This window comes from Rhincodon typus, chromosome 4, assembly GCF_021869965.1.
Source record: "Rhincodon typus isolate 14 chromosome 4, sRhiTyp1.1, whole genome shotgun sequence".
Taxonomy (NCBI): Eukaryota; Metazoa; Chordata; class Chondrichthyes; order Orectolobiformes; family Rhincodontidae; genus Rhincodon; species Rhincodon typus.
This window is the reverse complement of record NC_063335.1, coordinates 89,371,268-89,397,799: the sequence shown is the minus strand read 5'-3', so window position 1 is coordinate 89,397,799 and position 26,532 is coordinate 89,371,268. Positions and strand designations below refer to the sequence as shown.

The following is a 26,532-nucleotide window of genomic DNA, read 5'->3' as shown; positions in this document are numbered from 1 at the left end:
TTTAGGCTTTACATTCTTATTTGCTTAAAACAAGTAATTCATAAATGCTGCTCAGATGCTCCAGGTTCTGCCCTCGACTGTGCGGCGTCAATTGATGTTAGCCAGACAAGCAATGAGAAATCTTCTCCATCCCCAAAATCATGAAGGGGGAAATATGCCATATATGTTACCCTGCCTGACTCCTCTTCATTGCGTAGGCTGTTGTTGTCATGCGTTATTTTCCAGTTCCTCAGCTAGTTGATCAGTCCTTGGGTCAAGGCTGAGACACTGAGTGCACGTAGGGTGCATCACCACTGTGCACAATCCTGCCCTTGGCTGATGTCTGTCCACATCCACTTCTTTTAGCAGGGTAATCACAAGATAGCCATTCAGAGCAGGGACTCTCTATGCCTCATGGGTAATTAAGTGAGCAAAATCATCACAGACATGGAGCTTTGGGTGACCTGTTCTTGCATGTGTCTTAAATACCTGCTACCTTGATTGACTTAAGATTGAATTATAATGAGCTGCACATGACCTTACTGAGCTGTACCTAACGTTTGTGTAATACCATTGCAGGTCAAGCCAGAGAATCCATTGGTATTGAATGTTCTCAAGAGTCAAGTGACAAAAGGCTGTAGTCGCTTTCTACCCAAGGGCACCAAGGCAAAAGTCAACCTGGAGGATCAAGGGCGACAGAAAGTGTCTTTTACCTTCAACGTAACAAAGACTTTACGGAATAGGTTCCAAAGTGCCATTGGGAGTGAACTGGATGAAGTCAAGATTCCCCCTCTGACATTGCCTCCGATTTCGGTGAAAGGGAGCCAGGACAATAAAAGTGACTCTGATTCAGCTGATGCTACTGAGACCACTACCTCACCACCAAAATCCAAGGTAGAGTGGAGTAAGGTACATTTCAAGAAGAAGCATCTCACCGATGCAGCTAAACCGGCAGGTTTGCCAGACAGGGAACTGTGCAGCTCATCAGTGGAGGAACCTGTGGATGTAGCCGCTAAGAAAGATTGTACAGGAGGAACGGAAACTGTGATAAAGGTGGCTGCTGAACCAAAGCCATCAAAACAGAATCTCAGTACATCCCACATTGGGAAGGGTGATAACTTGGAGGAATTTAAGAATGTTTCCTCATCTTCGGAAAACGATGAGCTTAGGAAGGTTACCCAAGCAGAAGAAGCAGTGCATGCACAATCAGCTGGCTCTGAGTCTGATGGGGATTTATTAAGGAGATCGCAAGAAATAAGAAACACTGAATCCGATCGAGATGTTAAGAAAAATCCAACTTCTTCCAAAGTGGATGACGTTGAAAAAGCGTTCTCTCATGCCAAGTCTGACAGGGATAAGAGGAGCAGTGGCCGTTCCAAGTCTGATCGAGATGTTAGAAGGGCTTCAACGCGCTCGAAGTATGGAAGAGAGGAAAGGGTCAGTTCTTCTCGATCCCGTTCTGATAGAGACTCGCGGGTACCCTCTTATTCAAAATCGGATCGTTCAAGGACCTCTTATTACCGTGATAAGGATAGAGGATATCGTAGAAGCTCACCTCACTCAGAAAGGAGCAAATTTTCTCGTTCCAAATTGGTGTCAGATTTAAGAGATGCTTCCTCTTGTTCAGATTCTGAAGAAGATTCTAGAAGATATTATCCTAGATCAAATGACTTGAGAAGGGCTTCATTGTGTTCTAAATCCTATAAAGACTCTCGCAAGTACCAATCACGATCCGACAGAGATCTGAGGGCAACTTCATCTTGCTCTGAGTCGGAAAGAGAGTCTAAAAGGACTAAATTTCATTCTAAAGCAGAGAAAATTTCTAGAGCATCAGCTTCCTGTCACGAGTCAGAAATCTCCAAAATTAATTCTCCTGAACCAGAGTTAGATTCCAGGAAATTGTCCAAATCGGACAGTCATTCAAAGGTATCTTCATTTCATACAAAGTCATCAACCTCTTGTCATAAACCAGAAGTAGTTAAAACAAACTCATCTGACCTGGAATTAGATTGCAGGAAAATTACCAAATCCGATGCTCTTCCAAGGACAAGTACATCTCATTCCAAATCTGTAACCTCTTGCCATGAAGTCATAGTAAAGAGGGATTCTCCTGAGTTAGAAATGGACTTAAAATGTTTTAAATTGGACAGTACCACCAAGACACTTCCACCTCATTCCAAGTTATCCACTTGTGGAATTGCTCAAAGTGACTGCCCAGAGCTAGAATCAGATTCCAGAGGCAGCCACAATACAGATATTAATTCAAGGATATCACCTTTACATTCTAAATCAACTACTTACTGTGAAATGGAGGTAGTTAAAATGGAGTCTTCCGACCCAGAATTGGACTCTTGGACTAAAAGTCGACTAGATAAGAATTCAATGGTAGCTTTATCACATTCTAAGTCAACTACTTGCTATGAAATGGGAATAGTTAAAATGGACTTTGCAGAGCCAACTTTAGACCCATGGACAAACAGGTTTGACAAGAACTCAGTTGTAACCCAATCTCATTGTAATTCAGCTACTTGCTACGAAACGGAAGTAGTTAAAATGGAATCCTCTGAACCTGATCTCAAATTGGACTCTTGGAAAAGCTGTACATTAGACCGGAATTCGAGGATACCTGTATCTAGTTCCAGGTCCTGTAAATTGAGGACTTTGCCTCTTTACACATCTGACAAGGAATTAAGGAGGATTTCATGTTCTGAGTCAGAAGATGAATTCAGAGAGTTTCCTGAACTGCACATGTCAGGAACAATACAGACTATCTCTAGATCAGATCAGATTTGTTCCTCATTTGATCACCAATCGGACAATTATGTAAGCACTTCGCCATATTCCACATCAGATTTACCAAGGGTGTTCTGCCACTCAAGATTCACGACTGATGTAGCTGGAAATTCGCCTAATTCTAAATTAGATAGACCCTTAGCAAAGGTTTCATCTTACTCAGAATCAGAGGAAGAACAGGGATCTTTACCTCATTGCAAAGTTGATTTGATGGTTTCTTCTCGTTCTGTATCAAATGAATTGCTGTCCATGCCCCCTTTCATAATTAAGGATTTGAATACCTCCCCTCATTGCAGCTCTGAATTGGCCCACCCAAAACTGGAGCAATTCAGCACTTGGCACCACACCAAGGAGAAGGAGATTTTGCCCTGTCCCAAACAGGATGAAGCTGCATCCATGTCCCATTCAAATTTAGATGTAGCAAGGACTGTTTTGGCTAATGCCAAAAGTTGCACAAATGAAGCTAAGCACATTGGTGACAAACCAACAGAAAGTAGGGACGTTGATAGTCGAAGAGAGCAACAAACCAGTGAAGGAGATAAATTGAAGCAAGATAGACTGTTCCAGAATTGCAAAAATAAACCAAATGCAGATGTTAGCGACCAGAATTGGGATTCGTTTGAGAAGGTTAGATTGTACACAGATTTGGCCAGCCACCTTGCTTCTGAAATGCAGGAGTCTTCAGAAGTGAGGACCCAAAATCTGTCAATTAATAATGAAGGTATGTCTTTCTCTGCCAGGCCAGATAGTTCTGTTAAAGTAGAGCCAGAGCAATCAATGGAAATCTTTCCAGTTGATGAAGAGACCGATGATGAATTGGCTGGGGAGGTGGCCACTGAAAGACCGTTACCTTTGTGTGTGACCAACCTGCCGAGCTCAAATGAAGCAGAGCGTAGTTTACAGAATTACAAAACCAAATCTGATTGTGATAGTAGCTGCATGAAGACAGAATACAGCAATGCAAACTCTGAAAATGAAGAAGGCTTAGAGGTTGTCAAGAGTAGCAGTGAACAGGAGAGTGAAGAAAGTGAAACAAGCTCTGATTCTGACGATAGTGGAGTTCCCAGGAACCGTTTGCAGTCTGTTGTGATCATTCCCAAGAATTCTACGTTAACATTAGAGAAGAGCTTGTCATCCTCTCCTTCATCATCCTCTTCATCTACCAGAAGCAACCATCAGGAAAAGAAGCAGTCAAGCATTGAAGGAGGTCAGAGAGAAGCAGAAGAGAAATCCAGTCAAGGACATCAACCAAGCAGTATTCAACTTGGAAGTGACCCCCAGGAGTTAGCTGGTGGCCAGGTTCCCGGTGAAGAAGTGGTTCAGGACAGCCTGTTATTCTCCCTTACAGCAGGAGAGGACCCACCACAGGCCTCTTCAAGTCAGATCTCCCCCATTACTGAGGCCTGCAGAAGCAACAAACAGCAATTGTCAAGTGACAAGGCAGATAGTACCAGTCAGCCTGATAGGTTTTCACCAGACCGAAATCGGCTCCCACGGCTGGATGAAAAACCTGGGTCTGTAGAGTCTCCACATGTGGATGGATCTGCAGAACACCACCATCACCAGCTGCCTGGTAGCTACTTGGACAGTCCTGCGTCTGGAGAGAGCATTGCTCAGCCGTCCAGTAGGTTAGAGAAAAACCTCAAAGAAAAGCCAGACAGTGGGCAAGCCGTGCCTTGGTTGCAACAGCAGGCCCGAGATGAAGAGTCGCTTTGCAGTCCAGAGTGTGTTGTTGACAGCCATGACTGGGACCTCTGTCAGCCAGAGAAGCCAAGCAGCAGTTGCCAACAACCGGATAGCAGTTATGGACTGTGTCTGAAATATGAAAATCAAACAGAAGAAGCAGACTTACGTGACCAAAGTAGTTGCTGGCAAGATAGCAAAGCCAATTACTGGGATCCCAGGTTACACTCCAAGTCAGCATTGTATAGCAGTTGTCAGTTGAGTCAAGATATTTCTGGCTCAGATGTTCAAGGTCAGGTGCAGCCTGACTCTATGACCGATGACTTTGCAAGCTATGATACCTGGGAGGCTGTGACCCGAGACCCACGGACTGTTGCCAAAGGTGTAAGCTCTCTACAAGCTCATGAAATAACCAGCAATTCTAGTAAGGGGACCACTCTGGTGCTGAAGGCCAGCGACTCAACGGCAGATAAAGAGCCGAGGGTCAAAGGGTCAGAGAAAAGGTTGGAAGATGACCAGGGGGACTCCCAGAAGGCACAGCAAGAGGACGTGGACACTGACTTGGAAAGTGATACTGACACACGGGACTGTGAGCAGGTGAACACCGAACTTGATTCACGCCCCATGTTGCCCTGCAAAGAATGGGTCACACTAGTGTGCAAGATGGAAGACTTCAAAAACACTCAGTGGTGGAAGGAACAGTCAAAGTTGGGATTGATGCCGCCTTACTTTGAGCTAATTGAAGAGAATTTGTATTTGACAGAGAGGTAACAACTTTTAAATACTTTTTTTTAAACTAATAAATAATTAAAATTCTACATTAATGGAGATTATTGGTGTATCCTTACTGGAAGTTATGCTTGACCAAGTGTAAGCTTTGATTCTTGTCAGCCTAACCCCACAGGATGACAGTGATATCAGGAAAACATCTAAAGTCACCCGGGTGTGACTTCTTCACATTGTGTCATCATGTCGATTGATCATTGAAAGTCACTTTCCCTCAGTTTTTAGAGTATGCCTGGACTGATTACTGACAGTAAGGCCCCATTCTGGTGATTTTTGCCTCCCACACTGACAAGGGCAAATCTTCAAGATTCTGTAGAGTGCCAAAGGATGTGTCTCTTCAGCCAGTTTCACAGGCTTGTTGTGAGGCAAAGCCATGCTGAATTGCCTGTAGTGTTTGGGGATGTGTAAATTAGGTGGGTTATAGGGGGATTGGTCTGGGTGGGATGCTCTGAGGGCCGGTGTGGACTTGTTGGGCCAAAGGGCCTGTTTCCGCACTGTAGGAATTCTATGATCTATAAACCTTTATCAGTGATCGTTTACGGAACAGATATAAAATTATGTTAATTCTAGATACGTTTTTGGAAGGATATCACAATCCTTGTAGAGAATGCAGATGAGATTTGTCAGAATTATACCAGAACTGAGGGATATTAGTAAGATGAGGAGACAAGCTGCCTTGTTTACTTTAGTGTGAAAATAGGGCGATCACTAGTAGTCGCATTGGCAGTTAGAGAAAACCGATCCAATTACCTGCAAATACTGTTCTATCATAATGGGAAACAGTGCAAGATGATAACGTTAAATTAATTCTTGGAACTAGGCAACACAGACAAGATTGCCATAGCATTTATTGTTCATCCCACTCTGTCCTGAGATGGTAGTAGTAATCCTTCCCCTTTGAAGAAATTGTGGCATAAAAGAAGTGCGCGCAGATCAGGTAAATGTAGCAGGTTATCTTCACCATTCGGACCACCCTGGTGCCATCCCACAAATTCATGGTGACATGGTTGAATTTGAGCTTGTACTTTCTCCGCTGATAGGTTGGAACTGTAACTGTAACTTCATGACCTCACGACCTCCCAAAGTACTTTATAACCAACTGAAGTGCAGTAACTTTGCATGCATCAAGTACCACAAACAGAAATGTAGTAATTTTTTTTTATCAGTGAAGTTGGTGAAAGGATAACTACCGGCCAGGCCATTGGGGTGAAGTCCCATGTTCTTCCTCAAATAGTGCTACTGGGCATTTTATATCTCTCTCTGAAAGGAAAAATGCTCCCTCGGGTTAATGTTTCCAACAGTGCAGCAACCCTCTGAACTGCGCAATAGTATCATTCTAGATTATAGAAAAGAATTCTGTTTTGGGCACAATGGTACACCATGGTGCGGATGAACTTGAACCTGGTGTTTCTTGTCCAGAGGTAGGGAAGCTTCACTTGTGCTAAAATATGACAATTGGGACTCAAACCAACAACCTTCTGCCTGATGGCTCACTGTTCCCATTGAGTCAGAGTTGACACCAAGTGTAGTTAATGTTGTTCTCCATGGGGCAATATGGAGCAGAATCTCTCCTTTTTTAGTTTTTTTTTTCAACTTTTGTGTTTTTATTTAGAAAACATCATGGAGGTGCACAGTGCTGCTGCCCCTTCTTAAATACTGTCCCTTTCTCAACCATACAGGGAGGATGGGATTGTAATGACCTTGCCGTCCTTCAACCCCGTTCCCTTATCATCAGATATCATTAGGTACCACATCCCTGCATGCTCACCCCACCATGTCCACTCTAAGCAAATTGCCTATAGTACTATGGCAAATCAATTGAGGTATTTTTTGTGTTATTCATTAATTGTTCAATAATTCTTTGTTACATGTTCCTGCCACTAGAGGTTCCTAATGAGTCATGCAGTGATTCACACAGATAAGGAGTACAAATGGAGATGAAGAAATTAAATATATGTACATCCAGTAACAACAGTCTGGAATTATTTAAAGTAGGAAAACTTCCCAAGGCAACTCACATCAATGCTGGGTGGAGGGGTGAGCTGTGAGGAGAATGCAGAGACGCTTCACTGTGATTTGGACAAGCTGAATAAGTGGGCAGACACCTGACATGCAGTATAATGTGGCTAAGTGTGAGGTTATCCACTTTGGTAGCAAAATCAGGAAGGCAGATTATTATCTGGCTATAAATTGAGAGAGGGAAATAGGCAAGCATGATGATCATGAAGGCAAATGTATGTACCATAGATAGAGGATTTGAGTAAAGGAGCAGGGATGTCTTGTGCAATTCCACAGGGTCTTTGTGAGACAAAACCTGGAATAACGTGTGTAGTTTTGGTTGTCTTATTTGAGGATGGATGCTCTTGCAATAGAGGGAGTGCAGCATGGGTATGCCAGACTGATCATGGGGTAGCAGGACTGAAGTATGAGGAGAGTTTGAATCAATTAGGATTATGTTTGCTGGAGTTTAGAAGAATGAGGGGGGATCTTGTAGAAACCTATAAAATTCTAACAGAACTAGACAGCTTAGAAACAAAAACAGAAGTCGCTGGAAAAGCTCAGCAGGTCTGGCAGCATCTGTGAAGAAAAAAACCAGAGTTAACGTTTTGGGTCTGGTGACCCTTCCTCAGATCAGCAAGACAGCTTAGATTCTGGAAGGATGTTCTTGATGTCAAGGGAGTCTGCAACCAGGGGGTACAGTCTGTGGATTTAGGACTGAGCTGAGGAGAAATTTCTTCAGCCAGTGAGTGGTGAGCCTGTGGAATTCGCTACTACAGAAAGCAGTCAAAGCCAGAACACACTGATTTCAAGAAGTTAGTTGTAGCACTTGGGACTAAAGGGATCAAAGGATAGGGGAGAAAATCAGGAACAGGCCATGAGCAAACATGATAATGATGAATGGCAGAGCAGAGCTTGAAGGGCCAAATGGCTTACTTATGATCCTATTTCCTGGTTCTGTTTAATGTTATAAAGCAAAGTTTGACATTCAGTTGCATAGGATAATGTTAGGGCAGATGTTAGGGGAATGGGTCTGGGAGGGATGCTCTTCAGAGGAGCAGTATGGACTTGATGGGCTGAATGGCCTGTTTCCACACTGTAGCGATTCTGTGATTCTATGACCAAAAGAATAGCCTAAGAAGTGGATTTTATGGGAAGAAAGAGAACTCGGAGGCAGAATATTTTGGATTTTGGGGCTTCGACAACTGAAAGCATGGCCTCGAGTGAGGGAGCAGTTAATTTCGGAGTTACTCCAGGTCAGAAGTAGACAAGTGTAGATATTGGAGGATGGTAAGACTGAAGGAGGTTAGAAATAAGAGGACTGAAGCCATTTGAGTAATTTGAAAACCAGAATGAGAATTTTAAAACTGCAGCAGGGCCAGTTTAAGTCAGTGGTGATATAGAATGGCACTTGCTGTGAAAGGATACAGCAAAGAGTTTTGGAGTTTGGAAGGTAGGATTTGGGAGACCAACCTGTATTGCGTTAAAATAGTCAAGTCTATTGGTAACAAATACACAAATAAGAATTTCAGCAGATGAGCTGAGCTGGAGCAGAGTCAAGTAATTATGAAGGTGGAAAACATGCAGTCATAGCAATGACCCAGCTATGTGGTCAGAGTCTCATCTCAACCTCACTTCTGGTGTGAAGGTTGCAAACGGTCTGGTTCAGACTCAGTTAATCACCAGAGAGAGAGATGAAATTTGTATTTGGTGAATAGAGTTTGTGCCAGGGATTGAAGATGATGGCTTCAGTGTTCTCAGTATAGAATTTGAGGAGATTTCTGCTCATCTGGTTGGACATTCATTCTCGGTTTAGCCACAGTGAAAGAGTTGGGGATGGCAGTGAGATGGATCTGGATGTTGTGAGTATGCATGTAAATACTGGCACTATTTTTGGATGTCACCCAGGACAACAGGTTATTGAGAAGGAAGAGAGTGTCAAAGGTAAATGCTTAGAGAGCATCCGAGTTAATTGTACGGGAACAGGAAGCAAAACCATTGCAAGCAATACTTTGGGTATGACTAAATGGATAAGTTTGGAACCAGTCTTGGCCAGCTCGTCAGCAGAGAGGCATTAGAGGAGGATAGTGTGGCTAACCATGAAAAAGGCTGTAGGAATGATGTGGGCACATTTCCCTTTCTCACAATCACATGGAAAGGCATTCGTGATTTTAAGAGTTGGCTTGATCCTGTGACAGAGACAAAACCTGATTGGAGAGATTGAAATATAGATTTCCAAGAAACTTGTTGACTGATTAACAAGGTGGCAACAAAAGTATACAAAGCGTGCAAATATATATATATTAAAAAATGGGCTAAATGAGTAGGCAGCAAGACAGCAGTTGCAGTATGATGTAGGAAAGGAGGTACTTTGGAGAATGGGAAAGCAAAATATTACTTTGAAAAGCATGGTACTTATAAATGTTGATGTTCAGAGAGACTTGGGTGTGCTCTCATTAGGAACACAAAACATTAGTTTCGGGGATAGTAGGAACTGCAGATGCTGGAGAATCTGAGATAACAAGGTGTAGAGCTGGATGAACACAGCAGGCCAAGCAGCATCAGAGGAGCAGGAAGGCTGACGTTTCGGGCCTAGACCCTTCTTCAGAAATGGGGGAGGGGAAGGGGGTTCTGAAATAAATAGGGAGAGAGGGGGAGGCGGATAGAAGATGGATAGAGGGGAAGATAGGTGGAAAGGAGATGTTCACCTGCATATCTGCCAATGTGGTATACTGCATCCGCTGTTCCCCGTTGTGGCCTCCTCTACATCGGGGAAACCAAGCGGAGGCTTGGGACTGCTTTGCAGAAGACCTACGCTTGGTTCGCACTAAACAACTGCACCTCTCAGTCGCGAACCATTTCAACTCCCCCTCCCATTCCTCAGACGACATGTCCATCCTGGGCTTCCTGCAGTGCCACAACGATGCTACCCGAAGGTTGCAGGAACAGCAACTCCTATTCCGCTTGGGAACTCTACAGCCTAATGGTATCAATGTGGACTTCACAAGCTTCAAAATCTCCCCTCCCCCTACCGCATCCCAAAACCAGCCCAGCTTGACCCCGCCTCCCTAACCTGTCCTTCCTCCCACCTATTCCCCTCCTCCCACCTCAAGCCCCACCCCCATCTCCTACCTACTAACCTCATCCCGCCCCCTTGACCTGTCCGTCCTCCCTGGACTGACCTAGCCCCTCCCTAACTCCCCACCTACACTCACCTTTACTGGCTCCATCCCCGCCTCTTCGACCTGTCTGTTTCCTCTCCACCTATCTTCTCCCCATCCCCCATCCCCGAAGAAGGGTCTAGGCCCGAAATGTCAGCTTTCCTGCTCCTCTGATGCTGCTTGGCCTGCTGTGTTCATCCAGCTCTACACCTTGTTATCTTACATTAGTTTCAGGTGCAGGAAGTAATTAGTAAAGGAAATGGTATGTGAACTAATTAGGCTAGGCGTTGAGATTGTTTCCTCTGGCTGGGAAAATTTGGATCAAGGTAGCACACAATCTCAGGATAAGGAAGCAGTCATTTGGCACTAGCGTGAGGATGAATTTCTTCACTGAAAAGATTGGGAGTCTTTGGAATTCTTTGCCCCAGGTTATATTTAAGATTGGGATAGACCGATTTTGTCCAGATTAGGGCTGAAAGCCAAAATAATGAATAACTTGGTCTAAAGCAAAAACATGAAGAGCAAGATCCAGAACAGCATGCAACAAAAAAAAAATCAAAATGGGAGGAGAATTTGTGGTCTGAAGTTGTTAAACTCTATTTTGAGACCAGAAGGCTGTAAAGTAGAAGAAGCTTTTAGGATGCATTCAGCTGCAGCAGGCCAAGGACAAAATGTGAGAATGAGAACAAAGTGGCAAATTAAAATAACGGACAACTAACAGCTTGGCTTCATGCTTGCAGACTGAGTAATAGCGTTCCTTGAAGCAGTCACCCAGTCTGCATTTCGCCTTCCGACTGGAGACGACAGTAGTGTGAGCAGTCAATATGGGGTTAAATTGAAAGGAGTGTTTCAGGTCTTGGACAGTGAGGAGAGGGGATTGGTTAAAAGGACAGTTGTTGCTCCTCCTGCAATTGCATGGACAGGTGCCATGGAGATGACTGGGAGTAGTTGTGGAGTGGAGTAGATCCATCAGAACGCTAACATGGAGGGCAAGGTGTGAATGCTAGAAGTAGCAGAAATGGCAGAGGATGCCTCCTTAACTAAAGAGGCTGGTGACGTGGAAACTGGGAACAAGGTGAATCCATTGTGGTTCTGGGAGGGAGGAGGAAAGGATGAGAACAGAATGTGAGAAATGGGTCAAACAAGGTTGAGGGCTGTGTCAACCCATGGTGGAAGAAGAACATCCAAAAGTTGAGGAAAAATTCATCAGAAGCATTAATGTGAAAGATGGATTTTGGGAAGGAGGTAGAAGTTCAGAAGTGTCTGAAAGTTGCCTCCCAGTCCCTGCAAGATTGAGGTCATTACACCAGAGAATAAGCCACCAATGAAACTGATTTGATAACCGTTTCAGGGTTAGACCTGAGAGAATGGAGTGCTGCAAATTCAGAGGGAGTCTAGGCAGAGTGTCTAAAGGGGGAGCTTGGCAAAGAAGGTGATTTTTAAAATATAAGATTGCTTATGTCACACCAATAGCGCTCAAAAGAAAAGATCAAGAATAGGTCAGAGACCAGGGGTGGGGTCATGATGGAGGGAGGTGAAAGGGACTGCTGGTCAGGGGAAGGACCCCTAGGCAAAGAATTGGGCATAGGTGTGAACATGACAGAGATGAGTTCAATATTATACCAAGGTCAAATTAAAGTGGAAACGTAATAAGATAAAACTAGTCTTTTGCCAAGCATAAATCATGCAGCCTGGATGGGAAGGTCAGACAGTGTTGTCAAACATGGCAAGTGGTGGGATTAGCAGAGGGGCTGGGATTGGAGGGTAGTGAAGGGAAAGAAAGGTCTGGATGGGTCTTGGTACCCAGAGTTAGAGCTGGTTTTCCTTAACATCTGAAAGAAAGGGAGGTGTTTTTTGCTCCTTGCATTTGTCTCATGTGTCTCATGTGGAGGAGGGAAGTTTCTAGATAGAGCAAAACAGTTCTCCTGGAGATAGCTGTGTGTGTGTGTCTGTCTGTCTCCAAGACCAGCAGTCAGAGGAGCCTAGTAGGCCACGGAGGTACCTGTGCACTTGGATAGATCCGCAGGATGGATCTCAGTTGGAATCCACATGGGATAAGTCAGAACTAGAGAACTTCACTGAGGGAAGGAGATGTGGCTATGAAAGTGAGTTTTGGCAGCCACCTTATCAAAGACTAGGAGTGAAATTGAAAGCAATGAAGCTGAACAAGGTCTACTCACGTTTTATGTGTCCAGCCAGACTTGTCAATGAATGATTGAACCAGTTGTCATTGTATTGTTTCAGATTGCATCCTTTGTACTTAAAGGGAAGAGACAGGTGAGGAAAAAGAAAGTGACAGAAGGAAGAGTTAGGAAAGTTGAAACAAGGACAGATATGTGACGAGAGGTATCAATTGAGACTGACGGAGAGAAAATTTATACAGCGCATTAAAACTTCATGAAGACGAGAGAAGATTAATGCAGCAGTAGTCAGTGAATTAGAAGAACAGGTAGTTGAAAACAGACTGGCAGATACAGCAAAGAGGAAGAGAATTGGAGGGCAAGACACAAATATGTGAAGGATGTATTTCAAATGGTTTTTCTGGTAGGAAGGGCTTCACAGAGATCAGGTAACTGTTAGCGATGGACAAGATTTGCAAACTCAGGATAAAAAGTTAAGCATTCAAGAAATTTTAGATCAGTGCGCTAAAGTGAAGATACTCTGATCGTTGGCCTACTGACTGAGCTCAGTATATTTCCACTATATTAGCATTTCATATTTTTTGGTTTGCAGTATTAGCTTTGACTTAGCTTCCCTGGCTTCACCGGTGAATGCTGGACAGATTGAAATGTTCAGATTGTTTTTGTTGGTCAGGATATTAAAGGATAAAGTGATAATGAGTGCTTGAGTAGGCTGCTGTTGGTCCTTTGGATGGATGTGCTCTCTGTTCCTCAGTGCTTTGCATTTAAATTGTCTCTGTCTCTTCCAGGTTGTTCCTACAGCTAATTCTTAAGGACAAATAGACTGTTGTTGTTCAAAACTACTGTAATTAAAATGCTTATTCACGAAGTTTGGCTTGGCTTGAGCCATGTATTACCATGTCTTAATTAAACAAATTTACTACTTACAGGAAGAAAAGTAAGTCGCACCGTGACATCAAGCGCATGCAGTGTGAATGTTTACTATCCAGAGAAGACCGAGAACGAGGAGAGCTGGCGTGTGGTGAAGACTGTCTCAACAGGTTACTCATGATAGAATGGTAAGTGCCTTCCCATTGACTTGTGATGCGGCCAAGGACCGGGATGAACTTTCATAATCCCTAATCGCTAAGTCCTTTAGAGTCTCTATGGTACTTTTTGATGGGCATTTAGAGAAGCATTGCAGTAAAATACAACCAGCTAGATGCAGAAGGCGAAACCACATGGGCCCGAGAGGGTTCATCATTTGCAAGACTGGTTTTTTTGTGTCTGTTGAGAACTCGAAGTGCTCAGTGTAGGACATCGGCAGTGTCAACAGTAGCAAAATATGTCACTTTAGAAGATGCCAGTTGTTATGATCCCAACTGACGATAATATTGGAAAGGTCAATGTTAATATTGGCTTGAAAGATCATAAATTTTACCTTTTATCTACTATGGGCATCAGTCACTGAATATAATCACAAATTGCTTTTGATGTACTTTTAAAGACAATCATAAAAGTTCATTACAAATTTATGACAAGATTTTTTTTAAAAAAAACGCATCACATGAGACAAGAACTCTTAAAAACAAAAACAGAAATTGTAGGAAAGCTCAGCAGATCTGGCAGCATCTGTGGAGAGAAATCAGAGTTCATGTTTTGGGTCCAGTGACTCTTCTTCAGAACTGATGGTAGCCAGGAAAATGTTTTTTAAACAGAAGATAGGTTAGGGGAAGGGCGTTACGGAATAAGCGATAAGTGGAGATGGATCCCAAAGAGAGAGGAGAACAGTTAGGCAGACAAAGGAGTTGATAACAATCTGGCTATGAGAATGAATAGCTACTAATGGGAACTATTAATGGCTAACAATGGGTTGTGTGTAAAAGCAGACCATGTGATAACAAGGCCTGGTGCGTAAGGGACTTGGGAGAAGGTGCCTCAAGTTCTAAGATTGTTGAACTCGACATTGAACCAAGAAGGCTGTAGAGTTCCCAAGTGGAAAATGAGGTGCCTTTCTTCCAGCTTCCCTGGAGCACTGCAACATGTCTGAGAGAGATGTTGGCTAGAGAACATGGTAGTGTGTCGAAGTTCAGCAACTGGAAGCTCAGGGTCTTTTTTGACGACAGAACATAGGTATTCTGTGAAGCAGTCACCCAGTCTACACTTGTTTCCACATTGGAGACCACATTGTGAGCTGCGAATGGTACAGGTAAAGTGCTGCTTCACCTGGAAGGTATGTTTGGGCCCTTGGATACTGAGGAGAGAGGAGGTAAATGGCAGATGTTAGACCTCCTGCAGTTGCAAGGGAAGGTGCTGGGGGGAGCTTTTGGGAGTGAAGGAGGAGTGGACCTGGGAATGGTCCTTCTGAAAGGCTGATAAGGGAGGGGAGGGGAATATAATATTCCTAAACTTTGTATCTTCAACAGCCTTGTAAGATGCATTCCTCCCTGATACCTCCACAGCCTTCTGCTTTTGGAGCTCTCTTCCCCTTATTATCTCAGAACTTCTCCCTAGCCTTGACTACTTGGAGACCTCTGCTGTTATGCTGCTGCTTCTGAATGAGCCAGCTTCTGGCACCCTCCCACTCTGTCAGAAGGTCCTAAACTCAAGACTTCAAAGTCTTAGTAATTGTCTCCCAGGTGGCTTGATGGTCACTTAGGTAAAAGTAAATGATTTCTTGTAAATGATGTTTTAAGTTCTGTTCAAAATAACCTACTGGCCTTTTTTCTGATATAAGAAACAAGTCAGACTTTCAGCCAAAGGATCTTTTCTGCACTGTATGACTCTATGTTCATTGTAAATTCCATTTTCCTCCAGTACAGACCCCAAGTTCCCAAGTAACGTTAATATATTGTGATATTTCATCACCCAGACGTTGTGTCTGTTAAGGAACTGAAGTGTGGGGGAGATGAAGATTGTGGTTTATGATCCTGTGAAGTGGTGTTAAAGCAGACTGTACCTAGGCATCAAATTTGGAACTTAGGACGGATCAAGGGAAGAAATTTGAGAAGAACGCTTACTGTAGTTGTGCACATTAAAATGTAGACAAGATAAAGAAATCCGAGTCTGTGTGAATCCCTCTGTAGTGTATCCAACTAATATAAGAGATGTGCTGGAGGAGATTTTTGATCCGTATGTAAGGAGCAAGTACATGACTGAGATCAATTGGATCACGTTTGCAGCAATCTGACAGTAGCACAATGATCTCTGCTATATGATTGCATGAATCTGAGTTCCCGTGGTGCTGATTAGGAATTCTGCTTAGGGTCACAGGAAAAGCTGAAGTCTTCAGTGACATCAGATGAAGTCAGATTGAGCAAAAGTAACTGTTGGTATTGGCCTTATGCGAGAAGTGAAGAAGTTGTGACTTTGAAAGAGACATTCTTATTAATGTCAAAGGCAGTAGAGACTTGATTTATTCTACACCGTATGGCGAATGAAGGTTGAGTGTGACAACCAGACAACGTAAAGGAAGCTCATCAATATAGAGCATCACCAATGTAAGATTGAATAGGACTGTATGATGACTGGTGATATTTTCAATATAAATGGGACATAGAATGAGACTAAGATTGATAGTAAACTGAATGACATTGTGTCAGTGGTGAAATAACAAGATAATAATAAAATCTAAATGGTAGCATAGCTTTAGTGGAAAATCATAAAATCTGGCTAGAAGTACGCAGTAGCCTGCACGTTCTGAAAACTTGAACATATCCGAGACAATGACCAATGCATTATGTAGTCATGATCAGCACAGAAATGATGGGCTGAAGGGCCTGTTCCTGTGCTGTACTGTTGTATGTTCTGTGGGTGATCAAACGGTGTTCTAATGTGTGACTGGATCAAGAAGTAAAGGCCACCAATTCAGACCCCCCTGTGACTAGGCTGAATGGCCCTATTTGAATGTATTAAAGAAGATCACCATAACACTTAACAGTAATGTTAGATGTTGTCGTTGCCTTGTCACAGCTCGTCGAGATGTCTGCATGGAGAGTACTGTACAAACCGGAGGTTCCAGAGACGGCAGTATGCTGATGTGGAAGTCATCCTCACCGAAAGGAAAGGCTGGGGTCTGCGAACAGATAAAGACTTGTCAGTGTGAGTGGAAGTAAATTTATCTTTGCATTAATGAAGCATTTCAAATTTATTCCATCATAACTTATGGACCTGCCTCTTGCAGGAATACGATTCTGCTGGCTATGTGTATTCTCATGAGATTTTTTTGTAAGTTGTCAATTACCCACTCTTCATCTGAAGTTAATCATTACCAATTGAGTCCCCACCCCTGCCAAATACACACCATTCATCAGATTGAAAATTGGTAAGCGATCTAAAATTGGACATGCAATCATGCCACTTGACCTATTGCAGATCAGCCACTATTTGTGGATTTCCTCCTTGCATTCCCCAATAGACCGCCAGTTTTTATTATTCTAGTTTCTCCATCACAACTCCACTGCCCACTGCTCCTGAGCATCCTCCTGAGAAAAAGGGTGCAACTCAAGATGGTTGAGTCAGTGATCTAATTCTTATAAGCCCACTCTCAGGATTTTATTGCTCTGAGATCTTGCAGCCTCCTCACGGTGACTATCTGTTCAGAATTCCTCCGAATATCTCTATGTGGTTGTTTGAGTTCTTGGATATTCAAGAAAGCTCACACTCTTCACTCTGATTAAATATCTCTGATTGATATAATAGTTTTAATTTTTACAAAGGACCAGTCATTGCCCTGCCCGTCCCCTGGTTCCCAACAGCTTTTAGCTCCTAATAGCTGTGAGGTTCAGATTGAGCTATTCAGATCTTCCCTTACACAGTACAACCATCTCCGCTCTGGCTTCCAACTTCCTTTACCTCCAAACCTATCGTTCTTTAATCGCCAAATGTTCAAATGGGGCTCGGGTTTTGTCCTCTTCACTGTCCTTCCTCTGTTAGGCAAATAAGGTTATTAGGTGCTTAGTAAAGTGAAATGCTGTTATAACAAAGAAACCTATGTCTTTACAGGAATAGTTTTGTACTGGAGTACTGTGGGGAAGTGCTGGATCACAAGGAATTCAAGGCGAGAGTTAAGGAGTATGCCCGCAACAAAAACGTCCATTACTACTTCATGGCACTGAAGAACGATGAGGTGAGCAGCTGGCCAGTGTTTGTTGTGATTCACATTTCCCCCTGCACTATCTCATGTTGGCCCAGTATGTATATGATTTGCTGAAGGGACCAATTGGTCCCTTTCCTCTGTTCCTTGAACACACTCTTTTACATTTGACCCCAGCTAGTGTTGGCCATTTTGGTTTCAAAAGCCAGTATGGTTTCTGATTCCACCACAGTTGGCTCAATAGCCCAACAATTCTTCTGAGCTTTTAAAATGGCAGTAATTCTCCAATCCCTCTCCATTTTTTTTTTGCTGTTGTTAAATTATTTTTGTTTGTTGTGGGCTCACTGACCCCTGAAGTGTCAGACTTGTTTATGAACTCCAGTCTCTGGAGTGTGTTAACCTCCAGGTCATGAGTCAGCGATGTGATCGTTGTGTTAAGTCTAGGCTGACAATTTCGTTGCAGTGCTGAAGGTGTGCTACACTGCCAAAGTTGCTGTCATCTGGGTAAGGAGTGAAATTATGGCCCTGTCTGTCCCCTCAGGTGAATGTAAATGATCCCATGATGCCATGTTGAAGATGATTAAGGCAACTCTGGCAGTGTCCTAGCCAAATAAAGACTAGTGATGAAACTTTCCCAATCCTTTGGTTAAAAATCAGCAAAGCAACGATAAAATAAAAACACAGAAAATTAAATTTGTGGGAAAACTTGTAAGTAACATTTGAGGCAGACACCAAGAGCTGTTTTAAAATATATAAAGGGAAGTGAGGGGCAAAAGTGTATAGAGGCCCCATCGGGAATGAGGCTTGGAAATAATAGTGGAGAACCAGGAAATGGCAGAGGAGTTAAATAAATGCTTTACGTTAGTCTTCAAGGTAGAAGACCCTAATAGTATTCCAAAATCCTAAATAATCAAGGGGCAAAAGGGAAAAAAATAAACACGGTAACTACCACTAGAGAAAGCATAATGGGGCTAAAAGCCCGATGATCCATGGAAGTGATGGGTTGCATCCTATGATGTTTAAGAAAATAGCTGCCAAGATAGTGGATAATCATTCTCTGCAATTATACTTTTCATCCTCTATTTTTGCCCTTCTTTTGTTGAATGCAAAAATACTCGGGCTTGTTGCTTCTTCTGGTAATTTTATTTGTCTCCTCTTTGGATCTAATAGTAGCCCTAATTTATTTTGTAAGGTATTGTTGAACCACCTTTCCAGCCAGGAATGAATAATAGTGGTAGTTCATGTGTGAGAGTTTTAAATATTAGCCATTGCCAATCCACCACCACCATTTTTGTGAGGTTTCCCAATCCACCCTTGCCAATTTGCACCGCATGACCTTGTAGTTCCTTTATTTATATTCTGATTCGGGACCCCAAATTTTTAAAAAAAATTAAATCATTATTACTACTTCACTCCATCTGATAGAATTCTTCAATCATATTGTAGTCGCTATTCCCCAAGGAACCCCACACAGCAACGTTATTAATTAATCCTCATTTCACAGTACCCAAATAGCCTGTTCTTCAGTTGGTTCTTCAACATATTGGTCTAAAAATCAATTGCGTACACGCACCAGGAAATCCTTCTCCACACAATATTATCGCTGCTTGGTTTGTGAAATTTATATGTAAATTAAAATCTCTCATGATTACAGTTATACTCTCTGACTTCTTGTTCAATGCCTTTCCTTGCATCTCCGCTACTGTTTGTGAGGCTACAGACAACCCCAGTGTGGTTTCCAAGCCAATACCCTGCGTCACTATTGCATTGATTTTTAAGTAATGATGCTACCCAATTTCCTTTCCCTTTAAAATCTGTCCTTCCTAAATAATGAAATCCTGAATATCCTTGGTCACCTTGCAATTATATCTCTGTAACCGCTACTATATCTTAACTGTTTATATCCATTTGCATGCTAATTCATCTACTTTATTGCAAATGCTACATAGATTAAGACACAAAGCCTTTAGACTTGTCTTTTTAACCTTATTAGTCATCATGGCTTTACTTTGCACTGTGGTCCCATGTTCTTTTCTGCCTTCCACTTTTTCTTCTTTCTTTCTGTCTTTTGTTTTTTTTTTAATCCATTCATGGGATGTGGGCATCTCTAGCTAGACCAGTATTTATTGCCCATCCCTAATTGCCCAGAGGGCAGTTTGAGTCAACTACATTGCTGTGGGTCTGGAGCCATCTGTAGGCCAGACCAGGTAAGGATGGTACTTTCACTCCCTCAAGGGCATTAGTGAACCAGATAGGTTTTCCCAGCAATCAGCAATGGTTGTGGTCATCGTTAGATTCTCAATTCCAGATTTTTTTGTTGAATTCAAATTCTACTATTTGCCATGGTGGGATTTGAAGTCAGATCTCCAGGTCTAGCAATAATACCACTAGGCCATCATCTCCCATCGCCACAGTTCTCTGTCTCCCTGCTCTGGTTCCGTGGCCATTATCTGGTCAGTTGTTTTTGTGCATGTGAGATCTTGCTATGTGAGAATTGGCTGAATTTTGATTTGTTTCCTGGAATGGGCATACCACTAGCTGTGCCGGCATTTACTGTCCATCCCTAATTGCCCTTCAGAAGGTGTGGTGAGCCACCTTTGTGAACCACTGCATTCCATTCTCGTATCTGTAGCAGGTTGCTTCAACTGACTGTCTGACCTGACCACTTCACAGGGCAGTCAAGAATCATCCACCTTGCTGTAGGTTTGATTTCACATGTAAGCCTGACCAAGTAAAGACAATTTAAATGCCACCACTGCCATAAGCCTGTGTCTCCAAAACTTTAGATTGCCAGTCCTGTGACGTTTCCACTAGGTCACCGTCTCTCTCTCTCTACATTACTGCAGAGGCATCACTTCAAAGGTTCCTAATTGGCTGTAAACTTTGGGATGTCCTGAGCTTGTAAAAGATGCTGTATGAATGTGCCATCATCATCTTTAAAACTATTCTGTCCAGCCCCAACTGTTGACCGAGCTGAAATCGCTTTTCAGGCCACATGCTGTCAGCTTTTCCCATAATCCCACAGATAGTTTCCATGTAAATAATGATCTAATGCCCTCTTGAACACCTCAGTTGAACCTGCCTCCTCCAAACTTCCAGGCAGCTCATTCCAAACACAAGCCACTTACTGTGTAAAATGTTAGTTCTCACCTTTTATTTGTTTCTTCTGCAAAACACTGTGCCCTTTAGTTCTTGACCTCTCTCTGTCACACCTTTTTTACTTGGGGCTTGTTTACTTGCTGTGACCACCTCCCTTGAGATTGGACACTGTTGTTAACTCAAGCCCAACCATTCCACTTGGCATCAAGCATCAGTGCATTGCTCACCAAGGTCCTTTTCAAGGAAGGAAAAAGTGCAGCTGTTCACAAGTCAATGTTCATATATTGAAACAAGGCAAGTCACTTTTACGTCAATTGATTCTTGCAATGTGAGTCGCTGGGAAGTTCAAGATTTATTGCTTATTCCTAGTCCCCCTTGAGAAGGTTGAAATGTCCTAAAGAAAACTTGCGGTCTGTGTTGTGAAAGAATTCCTACTGTGTTGTCAGGCAGGAAATTCCAGGAATTTGACCCAGCAATGATGAAGGAGCCACAATTTAACATAGATCGGTGCGTAAGTCATAGAGTTCTAGTCATACAGCATGGAAACAGACCCTTCGGTCCAACCAGTCCATGCCAAACATAATCCCAAACTAAACTAGTCCCACCTGCCTGCCCCGGCCCATATTCCTCTAAACCTTTCCTATTCATGTATTTTATCCAAATGCCTTTTAAACATTGTAATTATACCAACGTCCACCACTTCCTCAGGAAGTTTATTCCACAAGCAAACCACCCTCTGTGTAAAAACTTTGCCCCTCATGACTTCTTTAAATCTTTCTCCTCTCACCCCTATTCTTGAAGTCCCCCATCCTAGGGAAAAGACAACTGCCATTTACTCTATCTGTATCCCCCATTGTTTTATAAACTTGTACAAGTTGCCTCTTAACCTCCTACGCTCCAGTGGAAAAAGTCCTAGCCTATCCAGCCTTTCTTTATAACTCAAACTTTCCATATCTGGCAATATCCTGGTAAATCTCTTCTGAACTCTCTCCAGCTTAATAATATCCTTCCTATAACTGGGCGACCAGAACTGGACACAGTATTCCAGAAGAGGCCTCACCAATGTCCTGTACAGCCTCAACATGACTTCCCAACTCCCTACACGCGAAGCACTTAGCGACCTAAGAAGCTTCAAAAAGCACTCTCAAACAGGTCGACTAACACACTGTGAGTAAAATGTTAACCATCAGGAGGGACCCATTTCTGTTCATCAGCCACATGCCTAGTTTGCTGCATGTGAGGTGCCTTAAACTTCGCAGATCATGTCAGCCCTATGGTCCATATTGCCTGCTTCCTCCCATACACTGGCTTAGAAGGAAGGTATAACTGTAAATACGTATCCCTGAGCTGAAAATTCAGGCATCTCCCAATGGAAGTCTAGCCCTAAATATGGACTGACCAGCTGCCAAATGGGGTTTCAGCTTCATGCTGAGTACAGGTCAGCTGTATGTGCTTCTCCTGCATCTGCTTTCACCCTCCTTGCAGTTGCTGGGAACTGCAGATCGGGACATCATATCAGAGAAAGGTTCATTGCACAAGGTGAATCAAATGGAGTGAGTGGGGTCTAGAAATGCTGCAGCCTGCACTGAGCGAATCTAACCAGCACTATCTAACACTTCATTGGTACTGGCTGAGGGCAGAATGTTAACCAGGACACATGGAGATCTTTAACACCAGGCATCTTGTCTCAACACTCAGTGCAACAGATATGAATATTGATGGGGCAGCACCATGTATATCGGCCTAATTTGAAGGTTAACTTTCAATCAGCCAGAATCTTAATTTGTGCTGGTGTAAAATAAGCAGCTGCTTGCTTGTGGTTTTGAGAACAAGTAGTGATTTCTATTTATGAAAATAAGTTATGGTTTTTGCTTTCCTTTTTCTTTTCACTAGATCATTGATGCTACTCTGAAAGGAAATTGTTCACGCTTCATGAACCACAGCTGTGAGCCGAACTGTGAAACTCAGAAGGTGAGAATGGAAGTCCAAAGCAATTGTCGTGATAATAACTTGCCTCTCTCATGCTCCTTCCCTCGCTCCCTGTCTTGTACCTATCTCTGCCCCTTTTCCTCTCCCTTCTATTCCTCTTCCTTTGTTCCCCCCTTCACCTCCTTTTTCTTTTCTTCCCTCTCTCTCCTCCATTTCCCGCATGCATGTGGGGTGCCTTAAACTTTGCAGATCATGTCAGCCCTATGGTCTGTATTGCCTGCTTCCTCCCATACACTGGCTTAGAAGGAAGGTATAACTGTAAATACGTATCTCTGAGCTGAAAATTCAGGCATCTCCTAATGGAAGTCTAGCCCTACCCCTACGGCCCCTATCCATTTCTTCTTGCCACCCCAACTCTCTCTGCACCTTTCTGTCAACCCCATCAATTTCTCCAGTACAAACTTGTTGCTGATTTGAATTTCCTTCCTCCTCCTCTCTGTCTGTCTGTGTCTTTCTCTCTCCCTGTGAGATCAGGAAGATACAAAACAGATTCTTGTTTTGCTATGGCTTAATTGATAACATTTGAGATGCTCCACTTGACCTTGTTCACATTTGATGAGATGTTAGCCAGAGCTCCAACTCCTGGTCTTTGTTTATTATGTATGTCCTTAGTCATAGGTATGACATGACCACCATATATTATCCATTCTATTTGAGATCATCAGAACAGCAGAAGGCTGCCACTTAATCCTCAGGCATGCTCTACTATTCGCTAAAATCATCTGCTTTCTTCAATTCTACCCTTCAGCACTATATGATCTTTCCATCTACAAGTCTACTGATTTGTGCTTTGAATTTACTCAACAACTCCGCATCTGCAGCTCTTTGGGATTAAAAAATTTCAAAGATTTGTAACATGTTTGACGAAATTTCTACTCCTCCTGAATAGTCCAAACTGTCATTCTGAGACTGTTGTAGTTCTTGATTACCCACACTTACAGAAGCAACCATTTCAAAATTTTAAGACTTCACTGAGATCACATCTCAACATTGCAGAAAAGAGGCCTTATTTACTCAAACTCTCCTCATAAATCAATCTCCTCATATCAGTAATCACCCTCTGTTGCACTCACTCTTGAGGCAAGAAAGTCCTTCCTTGGGTAAGGAGCCTAAAACTTTACGAACTGATCTAAAAATTGTCTCACCAAGGTTTTACACAGTTTATGCGTTCTCCTCAGTCTTATGGCTTTGTTACAGAAGGGTCAGAGTAGAATATTTACTTTTGTTTGCTTTAGTTGCATGTCAACTCTGTGATTTGTGTGCAAAGGTCTGTCTTAATGCCAGTATTTTCAGGTTATTCACCATTTAAATAACGTGGCTTTCGGAAGCAAAGTCCTACAGGACTGAGCGTTAACTCTGTTTCAGTCTCCACTGATGCTGTTGGGCCTGCTGAGTTTCTCTAAAACTTAGTGTTTTTAATTTCAGATTTCCGGCATCCGGAGTATTTTGCTTTTACATAACATGCTACTTTGCCTACCAAAGTAGGTAACTTCACATTTTCTCCACATTATCTTTCATCTACCATGATGTTGTTCACTCATTTAACTGACTGAATCCTTCGCAATTTTCACGTTACATTCTCATCTTTATATTCGCTTGAGAAGTAATATTAGAAAAACCAAACTAAGGAAGTAGCTACAGAAATAGTAGATGCATTGGTTGTAATTTTCCAAAAATCTTGCATTCTGGAGAATTACCAGAGGGTTAGTAAGCTCCTGACATATCATTTCAAAAAAGGAGTCAAGAAGTGGCTAACTACAGACCAATTAGCCTAACATCCATTGTCGGAAAAATGTTGGAGTCAGTTATTAAGTAAGTAATAGCAGTCCATTTGGAAATTCATAAAAATATCAAACAGACCAAGCATGGCTTCACGAAAGAGAAATTATATCTGACTATTTTGTCAAGAGTTTTTCAACAATCTCTCAACCAGAATGGATAGAGGGAATCTACTAAGATGTGTTGTATTTGCACTCACAGAAGGCATTCAGCAAGGTACCTCACAAAAGGTTAAGTCATCAAATAAGAGCCAGTGGTGTTGGAGGTAGAATATTGGCATGTAGAAAGAATTGGCTAATGGGCAGGAAACACAGTATGGATAAGAGGTTATTTTCCAGATTGACAGCCTGTAGCCAGTGGGGTTCCACAGGAATTAGTGCTGGAACCACGGCAGTTTACAAAATATATTAATCGCGTGGAGAAAGGAAGCGAATGTACTATAGCCAAATTTGCAAATGATTCAAAATAGGTGGAAAGGCAAGTTATGGGAGGAATACAAACAGCTGACAGAAAGATATTTATCAGATAAGTGAATGAGCAAAAGGTTGGCAAATGGCATATAATGTGGGATAATGTGAAGTTTTTCATTTTGCAAGGGAGCACAAAAGAATACTATTATTTGAATTGAGAAAAGTTGCAGCACAAAGAGACTTGGGAATACTTGTGCATGAAACCAAAAGATAGCACACAGATTCAGCAGGTAATCAAGAAGGTTGATAGAATGTCGCCCTTCTTTCAAGAGGGTTGAAGTCTAAGAATCTAGCAATCTTGAAACTTGGGGAGGTGCTGGTGAGAGTACATCTGGAGTAATGTGTGCAGTTTTGGTCCCCTTATTTAAGGAAAGATATCATTTCACTGGAGACAGTTCAGAGGAGGTTCACAAGGATGATGCCTGGAATGGAGGGGTTGTCTTATGACCCAAGAGTAAACTCACTGGAGTTTAGAAGGATGAGAAGTGATCTCATTGAAACATGGAGGATTCTTAAGGATGTTTCCCCTTTTGGGAGAGTCTCGGACCAGAGGACGTAGTTTTAAATTGGAACCCTTTTATTCTGAAACTGAGATGAGGAGGAATTTATTCTCTCAAAGGGTTGAGTGTATTTGGAACTCCTTACCACAAAGGACTGTGGGAGCAGAGTCCTTGTGTATATTTAAGGTGACAGATTCTTGATCTGTAGGGGAATCTAGGGTTATGAGGAAACACAGGAAAGTGGATGTGAGCAATGTCAGATCAGCCATGATCCTATTGAATGGCAGAGCAAGCTCGGGGGTTGAACAGCCTACTCCTGTTCCTATCTTTTTTATAATCTTGTAGTCTAAAACTCTGTCACTCTTCTGCTTTTTTGAGCCCTGCTCTTGTCTGCTAGAGCGACTCACTATTCCAGGATCATCTTGGAATGCAAATATAACTGTCAGCTTCTTTCCTCTGCAAACTGTCTTATAAAACTCATCTTTCCAGCTCCTTTGACCTCTCCTCCAACAAGAAATGTGAGCAAGTAATGGGTTTCTTTGTGTATCTGATTAACAGCCTCCACCATGGCTCGGCCTTCAATGGCCAATCGAGCTAAACTTTATTTATAGCCTCACCTTTTTCCCCCAACCCCTGCTGTTAATTAGCATCTTTTTCTAGTTTGTCTCTGCTCTTCCTTCGTGCTCTGTTTGAGTTAATCTTGTCCATGAGATCCACCTCCTATTCATTCAATCCTATTCCCACTAAATACTGATCACCTAACTTCTAGAATGTTCCCATTGTTCTAATGTACTCATGGGGTGTGGGCATCACTGACTCAGTCAGCACTTATTGCCTGCCCCTACAATTAAATATTGGGTCTATCAATGCTGTTGTCTTCAGTGTTTGTTCCCTGGTTACTGACGGTGTCCTTCTCCCTGCCAACGTTTGCAACTTTGGTGTCACCATTGATCCTGATGTGACCCTCCAACCTCACGTTCATATCTCCTAAGACCACATCTGTAACAGCATCCTACTTTGCCCTTTTCTCAGCTCCCCAGAGCTGGAGCTTTCAAGCTCTGGATTTGACTATTCCAGTTC

General features: G+C 42.7%; 1 protein-coding gene across 5 annotated transcripts in view; it reads left to right on the top strand.

Annotated features, from left to right (window-relative positions):
• The window catches only part of setd2 (SET domain containing 2, histone lysine methyltransferase), a 90,858-nt gene that overhangs the window by 29,092 nt on the left and 35,234 nt on the right, over nucleotides 1-26,532 (top strand). For all 5 annotated transcript variants that reach the window (XM_048595726.1, XM_048595725.1, XM_048595724.1 and 2 more), the window contains exons 4-8: nucleotides 559-5,222; nucleotides 13,471-13,599; nucleotides 16,493-16,621; nucleotides 17,525-17,648; nucleotides 22,608-22,685. In XM_048595726.1, the coding sequence (XP_048451683.1) occupies nucleotides 559-5,222; nucleotides 13,471-13,599; nucleotides 16,493-16,621; nucleotides 17,525-17,648; nucleotides 22,608-22,685 (5,124 nt within the window). The remainder of the gene's footprint in view (nucleotides 1-558; nucleotides 5,223-13,470; nucleotides 13,600-16,492; nucleotides 16,622-17,524; nucleotides 17,649-22,607; nucleotides 22,686-26,532) is intronic.